Raw genomic sequence first — 12,499 nt, forward strand, 5'->3', positions numbered from 1 at the left:
GACTGGTTGGATCTCCTTGCAGTATAAGGGACTCTCAAGAGTCTTCTCCAGCACCACAGTTCAAAAGCATCGACCAACATTCACATACCAGTTATTTTCAAGTTAATCTATTAATATAAATGCAATATAAAGTCAATTAAAAGTCCAGTGAGAATTGTGAAAACAGCTTTACATTTTCCTCTACATTGAAAAAAATAACTTGTATGCAAAACAGAAATAGGTCCACAGACATAAGAAACTAATGGTTACCAAAGGGTAAGGGTGGGGGGGATAAATTAGGGGTCTGGGACTGACCTATATACTACGATATATGTGGCTCAGTGGGTAAAGGATTTGCCTGCAGTGCAGGAGACACAGGAGACACGGGTTCAATCCCTGGTTCAGGAAGATCCCCTGGAGAAGGAAATCACAACCCACTCCAGTACTCTTGCCTGGAGAACTCCATGGACAGAGGAGCCTGGTGGGCTACAGTCCACAGGATCGGAAAGAATCTGACACAATTAACACTTTTCACTTTCAAGAGATGAATTACCTCCTGATGAAGACAAATTCATTGCAGATCTAAAACAGATTTGCAAAGATTCTATAGAGAAAAGTGCAAAACAAGTAAACGATGCTTTTTAAATGACCTGAATGAATGGCTCTGCACCAGAGTTAAGGATAAAGAAGACAAACTATCATAGAGATGTAAATCTCTTCAAAGTGTAAAATAAATTTGACTCCATTCCAACCAAGATTCAAATATTATGACACTTTTATACAAGTTACCAAAATGATTCTAAAAATAATAACTCATAAAGGTACCAAAGTAGTCCAGATTATTCTGGAAATGAAAAACTAGGAAGACAGTCAGGTAGGACCAACTTACCAGTATATATCTGAAGCAGAAGGTGAAGTGAGCCCCTGCCTAGCTGAGAACTGGGTGCAAAGAAGAAGACAGACAAAAGACATACGGCTGTGAGAACAGCCTTAGACAGACTGGAACTGGAATCATGGACCGGAAAAACAATCAGATTATATTTCCACTACACCATATATTCAAATATAGACTCCATGCAAATAATAAACATGAATGTAGAAAAGAAGCCTCTGAAAAGAAAATAGCTTTATCATCGTAGAAAGAGAATTTCCTGAGACTCAAAAAGGAAGAAATAACAAAGGAAAAAAAAGAACAAACTGTCTTATCAAAACTGAGAATGTCTATACACATAAATTTTTAAAACAAAATTAAAATATAAGTAACCACTAACAGGTAATACTTGAAACATATAAAGCATGTTGAAGATATTGAATATGTGAATATACTGCCAGTTGAATATATTAAAAACTCTTACCTAATGAGTGAAAAAGACAACCTTATAAAAAAAAAACATAGTCATGACAGGCGGTTGGCAGAAAGAAACCCTAGGCAACAGATAAATATGGAGAAAGCTCTCTGTCAAGTTCATGAGTAATTAAAGAAATGCAAATCAACCTAACAATGAAATTGCCTGCCCACCAGACTTCTGAAAAACCTTTTAATAACTATTGCTGAAGAGGATTATGAAATGTTCATGGAATGAGTGTAAATGAGGTCTGCACAATGATCTTTATAAGCGTGTCTGATTTTAAAATGTGCTTCTCCCCACATATTTAATCACCTGCACTTGACATGCCTACACATACACAGACAACTGATCAAATTAGATACATACACACAGACACCTATGTATGTTTAAACTAAACGAGCAGGAGACACACAAATATTAACACTGGATTTCAGGATTAGAGGAAGAATTTCTGTCCTCCTGGTGCCTGGCACATCATAGATGGACAAGAACTATTTGTCAATGCAAAAAAAAAAATTAGCTAATTAATGAGTACTTATGATATTTTTGAAATTTTTTCCATGAGTTTATTTGAACCTATATAAAAATCTCAAGCAAGTTACTTCCAAGTCTATTAAGAGGTAACTCTAGGATTCCTAGTAGACAGACTATGAAACTGAGAACTTGGTAGCTGTTTATATAATGACCCTCAGAGAACGTATCACAATGCCTGTCGCTTTCTTTACGTCAGTTCCATGACAGATTTCTGAAATCTATTATCAAGTTACAATTAATTCGCTCTAGCAGGAAAAGCAGAAAGACATATGCCAGGACCTGTCGTACAGCACTGGTCAAAGAGCAGGGTCCAGGGTGGGAGTGGGGAACAGCTACAGGATTATGAGGACACATACGCATGGCACACAGAGGGGACAAATAGAAAATTGCTGAACGGCCAGAAAGACAAAGTCTGGGGTGAAACAAATGAAACTACCCTGCCCCCTGCCAGCCCCTGCATTGCAGTGAACACATCTGAAGCTCTACCCAGTCAATGGCAAAGCAGAAGAACCAGGCCCTGGCCACTCCCACCCACCCAGCTTCCATGGGGCAGAGCAGCCAGCATCACCGCTGGAAGTGGGTGGCCCTGGGCTGCTTTTACCACTCTCTGGCCGGAAACATCAAGTCCATTTCATTCCCTTTTGGAGGCCTTTTCCCCTCTTGTGAGCAGTGGTCACTGGAAATGAATTTGGAGGGCAATGACCTCCTCCAACTTTAAAGCACAGGATGGGGGGAGCCTGGGCTTCTCTAGATTTGATGATCATCTCTACAGGCAGTAAAGTGATGGAACCTGGACTTTACCCCGTGGGAGTCCTGACGACGGCGTGTCCCGAGCTCGGAGGCAGGTCCCCGGTCAGCATTTTGAAAGTGGTGGTTTTCCCAGCCCCGTTCACCCCGAGAAGCCCAAAGCACTGAAGGCAGAAAAGAAACAGACCATAAAATCAAAATTACATCAGAAACGGCACTTGCCTTCAACCAACTCTGTGCTATTTTCGGTCTGTATTATTTGTAGCCTTTTACAATCATAAAATAAGTGTATAAAGCACTTTATAGCTCACACAGTGCTTCTGAAGTCACTGTGACATTTGAGCGGTATAATTTCAGCATTAATTCACAGACAATATATTCACATCTGGAAAATGAAAGAGGATGACAAGTAAGTGCAATTACCACAAATTATGCTGAATCCTGTCTGATAAGACAGGGGCCCACATCACAGGTCCCTGTTTCCCTCTGGTTAGCACAGTATGTTTAGGATCACATCATCATAATCATGACTATCCCAGGGCCTTCTTCTGTCTCTGCAGCTCTCTGTCCTCTAACTCTGATGACAGCCTAACCCTGACAACCTGTGAAGAAGACCCTCTATTTCCATATCACCACACTCAGCATCAGGTCACCTTTTCCTGCTTCACTCTGTCATACTCTGCGTGAAACACGGCCCTGCTGTCTTTGGCAGCCCAGTCTCTACCTTGAACCTGGGCTATTCTTAGCTGGAGATGCTGTGGTGGAAGCCAAGACGCTTATCCTTATTGACCTCCTTCCAGGACACCTGTTTCCCCATGTCTGGGAACTGCTGGTTTCCTGGCTCCCTGAATCCTGGGTTTCCTGTGGCTGAGCCCACTTAATTAGCCCAGAGCCCTGTTTTGTAGCTCTGGGAACCGCCTGCTTCAACACCTATGCTTTTCCCACCTTACCTGGGTCTCTTCTACCCTCTGAAACATGGGGCCATCCTGCTGCAGATCTGTGCTGTCCCCTGTCACTCATGTCAGCCAGACCACACCTGAGCTGCTGCCCCAGATACAACACCATCAGGTAAATCGAGCACATTCTACCCTCCGGGCTGAGGCTGAAGTTTATCGGAGCCCTCCTTTCTCCCACTCCTGACCCCCGACTCTGCCCATTCCTGCCTCCCTGCTCTCAGGCTCCGCCCCCGCCATGGGGCCGCCCTCTGTAGACGTACAGCTCCGAGGCCCTTCTCTTCCCTCTGTGTCTTTCAAGCTTGATCTGCTGTTATCACACTGGGCCTGTTTATGATCTCCCATCGCCTGCCCAATTATTCACTCCTGGAGGGAGAGGGACACAGCATAGCCATCTCGGTGTTTTCCACAGGCTTTTGCACAATTATTTACATCTAAGTCATTAAACTCAGATGCTCAAAAAAAGCCTAGTGAATAGAATCCCAAGATGAATGCATCCCAGACCATTTCAGATATCTGGAGCATTTCTCTTAGGACATTTTTCAAGTTTATTTTTTTTCTTACTCCTTAAATCTATCATAGAAAAGGAGCTGTGGTTAGTCATTCAGTCATGTCTGTTTGGCGACTCCATGGAATGCAGCCCACCAGGCTCCTCTGTACATGGGATTTCCCAGGCACGAATACTGGAGTGGGCCATTTCCTCCTCCGGAGGATCTTCCTCCTCCAGGGAGGCATTCCCAACCCAGGTATTGAACCTGTATCTCTTGCACTGGCAAGCAGGTTCTTTACACTGAGCAACCATGGAAGCCATGGAGAAGTAATAGCAAAATGGAAGTTTTCTTTTTCTTTAAGCGAGGGTAAAAAAATAGTTCCATAAGATGCCAAAAATCGCAATACTAGTCTCAGAGTTGAGCAGCAAACACAAACCCTGCAAAAAGCACTTGTTTAACTTCTGTCCTGTCTGACCGCACACCATGGTGCAGGGTGCCATGTCCCTGGGTAGACGCAGATCCATCATGTCTCGGCTCCTCTCTATCTCAGATCCACTCACAGCAGAGCTTGGATGCCAATCAGATAACCATATAACCTACTTTGAATTCCTCAGAAGCTTCAACAATATGAATGCAAGATACTCTCATTTATTTTTAACAGTTAATTAAAAGTAATCACTTCCAGAACTGACTTCCCTTTATGAATTTAAGCACACATCAGGAACAATTTACGTGGCTTCTGTCAGTTCAGAAAAAACATTCTAGTAGAATTAATGCCATGTTCATGAAAAACAACTCTAAGCTAGCTGTGGTGTGTGAGTGTTTTTACTTTTTCAGAACAACATTTTACTAGATGGCTTAATTGGCCACTTAAAGAGTATTGAAGTTCAAACAGGAGCTAGAAGTGTTTTCCTTAATTAATCAGATTTATAAAATATTTGCACTCAATGGAGAGTCACCCTGTAACCCAAACAATAATGAAAACTCCTGGGTCACTTGGGCTTCCCTGGTGGCTCCCTGGTGGTTCCCTGGTAAAGAACCTGCCAGCCAAGCAGGAGATTTGAGTTCAGTCCCTGGGTTGGGAAGATCCCCTCGAGAAGGGACTGTCTACCCGCTCCAGTGTTCTGCCCTGGAGACTCCCATGGACACAGGAGCCTTGTGGGCCACAGTCCACGGGTTGGCAACTGAGCAACAACAGCAACCTTGGTCACTTAAATTTTTAAAATTCTGAAAGAGAGTGAACCCCATCAATCAATCAGGAGAGTTTTCACCAGGGAAAGTCAACCGACTCTCTATACAGATCCAGCAGAGATTCCTAAACCGTGCAGATGCTTTTAGTTGAGATGTCAGACATTCTGGGAATAACACGAGCAGAGCAACAATTAGACTAAGGCCTGTTTGCAGCAGAAAAGCTACAGACAGAAGTCTCTTACCTCTCCCCTGCGTACGCCGAGGCTGATGTCTTGCACGGCAGTCGTGCTCTTGAAGAAGCCCCTGTAACTCTTACTGAGGTTGTACAGCACCAGAATGTCTCCGCTGGTTCTGCCTTTCAGCACCCTCACTTGCTCTTTTTCAACATCTATGTCCTTGGAAGATGTGACTGTGCCTTGAATGGCAGAGTGGCCCCTGGGAGGATATATAATTCAGAGTTAATTCACACCTGGGAAATAGGCCGGAAGAATGAAGGGCAAAGAAAGGTCAGAGATCATCCAAACGGTGACATGGATGGACACCAAACTCAAACCATTTGCTGATTTTATGAACAATAAAGTCACGCCAGACTTTTGTGCCAGAGGACAAATAATTTATCACGAAGTTGTTAAGAAATCAACTTGTCTGACCACTTTGACTAAGTGAAGTCAAGAGTTAGTCGCTCAGTTGTGTATGACTCTGAGACCCCATGGACTATGGCCCGTCAGACTCCTCTGTCCGTGGAATTCTCCAGGCAGCAATACTGGAGTGGGTTGCCAGTTCTTTCTCCAGGGGGTCTTTTCAACCCAGGGATTGATCCCGGGTCTTCTGCATCCACAGGTGGATTATTTACTATCTGAGTCAGCAGGGAAGCCCTCGAGCATGTAAGCCCTTTAATAAACTAGATTATACATGAAAGTTCCCCAGTGCTACAGTTCCGCAGCAGGTACTGGATTGTGTAAAAGAATGCACATGAGGCCCTCGACAGACACCTGCCAGATGAGCACAAAGCTAGCGCTCACCTCTGATTTATTTTCCCTAAATATGAGCTCGCTCGTTTTCTCATCTTTATGATTTTCTTTTCTGATGCATTTTGCCTTTCGAGTAAATCTCAACTTCTGCAAACTGTAAGAAGCCGATATTTTAGTAACTAAATGAGCACAGATCACTGAGATAGTGCTGTACCCACATCAATTTCCCGGTTTTATCAATGTAATATTGTGGTGCGCTGTGTTATTATACTACAGTCCTGTTGGGAGAAGCTGGGTGAAGGGAACATGGAGCTTCTCTGGACTAATTTTGCTATTCCTTATGAGTCTTAAGCTATTTTAGAATTTTAAAAGTATTAAAAATACAATAAAATGTCTACAGCTAGACACCAGTGCCCCCAGCCCCTTTCCCTGTACTATTTTTTCCATACCTGAAATCACCACTGGACAAACATACAATTTTCTCAACACACAACACGGATGATGAGAAAATACAGCTACACAGGCAGAGTATGTGTTAGATGACAGACTTTATATAATGTTCAAAAGCGTAAGAAATGAATCCGTCTATAGAGTGGGACAGGAAAGCCTGGTGTGCTGCAGACCATGGGGCTGCAAAAACGTGACTTAGGGACTGAACAACCAACAGAGGGACTGACTGACAGGGGGCTCTGAGGGGACTTCAGGCACCACTGACTGGGAGAAGGTAACGCGGCTGTGTTCACTCTACGAAGATTCACTGAATTTGACACTTTCTCCTTGACTGTCAGGCGCCCTTCCCCAGGTGAGGGTGCATTCCATGGCCCTTCAGCCTCGTCTGGTCTCCAGAGGCTGTCTCTCACTCCACCAGGACACACGTCACCTGATCCCTTCCTGTTTCCAAGACCCATCAGCAGTTCCGACCGTCCCCTCATTAGCGTCACCCGGGCAGCTCTGCGCCTGCTGCCTTGTCTCATGCCGGAGCGTCTGCTCTCAGGGCTCGGGGGTCCAGCACGTCCACTGGTTTCATCTCAAATGGATCTGGTGGGTGGGGGGCTCTGAGTGACGTCACTGCTCGTTGGCCTCCTCCCCACAACACAACATGCAGTTCATGCCCCTGTACTCAGAAACAAGCTGCCTGGCCATCTTCCAAATGACAATCATGAAAAACGGCATGTGTGTCAAGAGGAAGGAGCCTGGCGGGCGCTGGTGCAGCGGGTCCTCGCGGGGATTTAGTGCAGCTGATATCAGAAGGGAGACGCTGCCCTGAGCCATGTGGCTGCTCAGACCCAGCCAGCAACTGGGCAATATAGAGAGCAGAAACTGCCTCCAGACCAGAGAGACAACAAACAGGGACCTGCCCCCTCCCACGACCGAGGCCCACCCAACCTGATTCGTGTGTGGCTGGAGCTCAGGTTCTGATGTGGTCCTGGGTCTGAGCAGACAACACAGGCTGACAGAGGGATTGCAGGCTATAAGCAGGCGCAGGGTGGGGAAGGGCAGTGGGGAACTGGCACGAAGGTCAGGCGGGAGACAGTCCACTTAGGAGGGGATGCAGGAACTGTCCGTCCAGATGCAGAGGGTAGGGTGTTCCTGTTCTTTCCAGGAATCCACTACAACAATGTAAAGTATTTCCTGCACAAGGAATTTATAGAGTCAGGTAGAGGAGAGTAACATACAAACACGTCAAAACAACACTGATGGCCCTGATGGTAAATGCAAGCTGTAACAGAAACACTGGGAGGACGTCACACCAGGCCGGAGAGGTAGGAGGACTGACAGGGGGAGTCCTGGAGATGAGGAAGCTGCCTGGCAAAAGGACCAGCCCAGACTGGAGGTCAGGGCCAATATCACAGGTGGAGGCAGAAGGGATATCACATGGAGCCTCCCTGAGCATGAGCTGCCAGACTTGAAGGGCCCAGCTGACAACCTTGGACTTAGCTTTCGGACAATGAGTAGTGACCTGGTTAGATCTGGATTTTAAAAATGTATTAATTTGGTCAGATCATTGTCATTCATAATGGAGTGACAGGTAACTAATGTCTAAGCTACATGTAACTTCTGGATTCTGTAACCTTCACAAGACAAAGAACACCAAATACTGACTATTTACTGCAGATAACAAGGACATTATTCTAATATTTGGTTTCACTTACACTTGTCCACTCCAAAATCACTGCAGATGGTGACCACAGCCATGAAATTAAAAGACACTTGTTCCTTGGAAGAAAAGCTATGACCAACCTAGACAGCATATTAAAAAGCAGAGATATTACTTTGCCAACAAAGGTCCATCTAGTCAAAGCTATGGTTTTTCCAGTAGTCATGTATGGATGTCAGAGTTGGACCATAAAGAAAGCTGAGTGCCAAAGAATTGATGCTTTTGAACTGTGGTGTTGGAGAAGACTCTTGAGAGTCCCTTGGACTGCAAGGAGATCCAACCAGTCCATTCTAAAGGAAATCAGTTCTGAATATTCATTGGAAGGACTGATGTTGAAGCTGAAACTCCAATACTTTGGCCACCTGATGCAAAGAACTGACTCATTTGAAAATTCCCTGATGCTGGGAAAGATTGAAAGCAGGAGGAGAAAGGGAAGACAGAGGATGAGATGGTTGGATGGCATCAAGCGACTTGATGGACGTGCGTTTGAGCAAGCTCTGGGAGTTGGTGATGGACAGGGAGGCCCAGAGTGCTGCAGTCCATGGGGTTCCATGTAAAGGTAACACCCAAAGTCTTTACAGAAAAAATTTTTGATGCTGCAGGAGGACTGAATACCCTGAAATCTGCTGAAGGGGGTTCTCCAAAATAGGTTTTAAAATAGATTAAACTAGGGAGGGCCGAATACAGGACCAATTACATTTGAAAGGCACACAGAATTCTATTTCAAACTCTGCCAGTATTGGAAATCAACAGATTCCAGAGGGACTGTGGCCAACTCTAGAGAGCTTTGTGATGGGTATTCAAATGGTTCTCCACTTTAGCAGATTCTAAAGGAAGTATGTTGATGAAATGACTGAGAGGGGGGAAATTCTATAAGGAAATCATCATGGAGTGTGGAAGAGGTCAGTCTTCATTCCAATCCCAAAGAAAGGGAATGCCAAAGAATGCTCAAACTACCGCACAATTGCACTCATCTCACACGCTAGTAAAGTCATGCTCAAAATTCTCCAAGCCAGGCTTCAGCAGTATGTAAACCGTGAACTCCCAGATGTTCAAGCAGGTTTTAGAAAAGGCAGAGGCACCAGAGATCAAATTGCCAACATCCGCTGGATCATGGAGAAAGCAAGAGAGTTTCAGAAAAATATCTATTTCTGCTTCATTGACTATGCCAAAGCCTTTGACTGTGTGGATCACAATAAACTGTGGAACATTCTGAAAGAGATGGGAATCCCAGACCACCTGACCTGCCTCTTGAGAAACCTGTATGCAGGTCAGGAAGCAACAGTTAGAACCAGTCATGGAACAACAGACTGGTTCCAAATAGGAAAAGGTGTACGTCAAGGTTGTATATTGTCACCTTGCTTATTTAACTTATATGCAGAGTACATCATGAGGAACGCTGGGCTGGAAGAAGCACCAGCTGGAATCAAGATTGCTGGGAGAAATATCAATAACCTCAGATATGCAGATGACACTACCCTTATGGCAGAAAGTGATGAGGAACTCAAAAGCCTCTTGATGAAAGTGAAAGAGGAGAGTGAAAAGGTTGGCTTGAAGCTCAACATTCAGAAAACAAAGATCATGGCATCTGGTCCCATCACTTCATGGGAAATAGATGGAAAAACAGTGGAAACAGTGTCAGACTTTGTTTTTTTGGGCTCCAAAATCACTGCAGATGCTGATTGCAGCCATGAAATTAAAAGACGCTTGCTCCTTGGAAGGAAAGTTATGACCAACCTTGATAGTATATTAAAAAGCAGAGACATTACTTTGCCGACCAAGGTCCGTCTAGTCAAGGCAATGGTTTTTCCCGTGGTCATGTATGGATGTGAGAGTTGGACTGTGAAGAAAGCTGATCGCCGAAGAATCGATGCTTTTGAACTGTGGTGTTGGAGAAGACTCTTGAGAGTCCCTTATACTGCAAGGAGATCCAACCAGTCCATTCTAAAGGAGATCAATCCTGGATGTTCATTGGAGGGACTGATGCTAAAGCTGAAACTCCAGTACTTTGGCCACCTCATGAGACGAGTTGACTCACTGGAAAAGACTCTGATGCTGGGAAAGGTTGGGGGCGGGAGGAGAAGGGGACGACGGAGAATGAGATGGCTGGATGGCATCACCGATTCTGTGGACATGAGTTTGAGTGAACTCCGGGAGTTGGTGATGGACAGGGAGGCCTGGCGTGCTGTGATTCATGGGGTCGCGGAGAGTCGGACACGACTGAGCGACTGAACTGAACTGAACTGAACTGATAATATTTAAGTTTCTCCTGTGATGTGGTCCTAATTAGTACTTTCTCCATGAAGGATCCCTTTCTTAGAGCAAGTCCACAGATTCAGGCCACAAGGGTTACAGAGGGAGAGACATGTCATTGTGGACCCTACATAAGAAAGTACAGTCCTTGCCTAATATTTAAAATGTGTTATCTGTCTGTATTTCACACGTCCTTGCGAAACCACTTGTGATCCTATTGAGAATATAGAGATGTGGGTATAAGAATGTGTTTTTTGGACATGGGCACACACAAACTCACGTGGACAGCACACATCACATACATATACACCCCTTGGGCTACTGACTTTCATTTTCACCTAACAAAGAGGAGGACATTATCAGCATCATTATTGAATAATATTAATTAAATAAAATACTTTTAGTGCTAATAACAAGAGGATCTGGCAAAGGGCAAGTGGTTATCAGCACTGATTTTCTATACACACCTGCTTTTAGGAGTTGATGCTATCTTGCCACAAAATGATATTATGTTATGAAAGTGAAAGCGTTAGTTGCTAAGTCATGTTCAACTCTTTGAGACCCCACAGACAGCAGCCCACCAGGCTCCTCTGTCCATGGGATTTCCCAGGCAAGAATACTGGAGCAGGTTGCTATTTCCTTCTCCAGAGGATCTTCCTAACCCTGGGATCGAATCAGGGTTTCCTGCATTGCAGGCAGGTTCTCTACCATCTGAGCCACCAGGGAAGCCCAGAGTATGTTATGGGATCGAATCAGGGTTTCCTGCATTGCAGGCAGGTTCTCTACCATCTGAGCCACCAGGGAAGCCCAGAGTATGTTATGGGATCAACTGAATTCACCCAAGGTGCTACAATCAGAATAAGAGGAAAACTGAGCAATTTTAAAAAGGAAAATTCATCAAGGTGACTAAAGAATTGGGTTGATTATCTCACAGGTTGACACCTTTTCTTTTGACATTCCCCTTCCTAATGTCAGTAACTCACCAATGAAAAGAAAACAAACAAATAAAAACAAAGCAAACAAAAACTATAAAATCCTAACTATGAGATGTGGGTGTGACACTGTTCAGAACGTTTCTTGTCCCAGAACCTCCAGGATGGATTTGCTGCTCCATCTTGACTCAGACACTAGTTCTTCAAGGACGAGCCGCGCAGGACGTACCTGGGTTGCAGCCAGAGGTCTCCGTGGAGCAGCACCCTCAGGAGGAGAAGGACCGAGCCCTGTACAGCCAACTGCACGAAGATCCAGCCCAGGAAGTTCATCTCAAATGGGCTCACATAGGAGTCGATGCCAAAGTTATGGGTCAGGTCGTACCTGATCTGATTGTAACAGAGTTCTATCAGACCCTGACCCAGGCAGAACTGAGGGAAAATAGTGAAGACCCACTTGAGGACATCATAGATGTTCTGTAAATTCTGTGCAGTGAAAAAAAGAGAAATCTAAGTAAGAGCTCTTCGCAAAGACATACAAAACCATCAGTTATCTGTCTCACAGCCAATACTGTCCAGTGTTCCCTTACAATGTAAACTCACGGCTATTCACAACGAGTTGTCTCTACTAGTGTGGTTCAAAGACAATAGAAAATCCAAAAAAAAAAAAAAAAGGCTTTAGGTCAACACCAAAAATCAAACAACCCAATCAAAAAATGGGCAGAAGACCTAAAGAGACATTTCTCTGCAGAAGACACACAGACGGTCAACAGGCATAAAAAGATGCTCATCATTGCGAAGTATTAGAGAAATGCCAGTCAAGACCACAGTGAGATATCACCTCACACCGGTCAGAATGACCATCATCAAGAAGTCTACAAATGCTAGAGAGGGTGTGGAGAAGAAGGAACCCTCTTACACTGCAGGGGTGGGAATGTAAACTG

The 12,499-nt window shown here is 44.6% G+C and overlaps 1 protein-coding gene across 1 annotated transcript in view; it reads right to left on the reverse strand.

Annotated features, from left to right (window-relative positions):
• ABCA13 (ATP binding cassette subfamily A member 13) overlaps positions 1 to 12,499 on the reverse strand; it is a 338,145-nt gene that overhangs the window by 107,479 nt on the left and 218,167 nt on the right. The window contains exons 39-41 of the mRNA XM_088834807.1: positions 11,788 to 12,041; positions 5,487 to 5,679; positions 2,664 to 2,773 (exon numbers count right to left, since the gene is read on the reverse strand). Of these exons, the coding sequence (XP_088690933.1) occupies positions 2,664 to 2,773; positions 5,487 to 5,679; positions 11,788 to 12,041 (557 nt within the window). The remainder of the gene's footprint in view (positions 1 to 2,663; positions 2,774 to 5,486; positions 5,680 to 11,787; positions 12,042 to 12,499) is intronic.

The sequence above is a fragment of the Moschus berezovskii genome, chromosome 3, assembly GCF_049115385.1.
Source record: "Moschus berezovskii isolate FMDL1 chromosome 3, NW_MosBer_1.0, whole genome shotgun sequence".
In the NCBI taxonomy this organism is placed as follows: Eukaryota; Metazoa; Chordata; class Mammalia; order Artiodactyla; family Moschidae; genus Moschus; species Moschus berezovskii.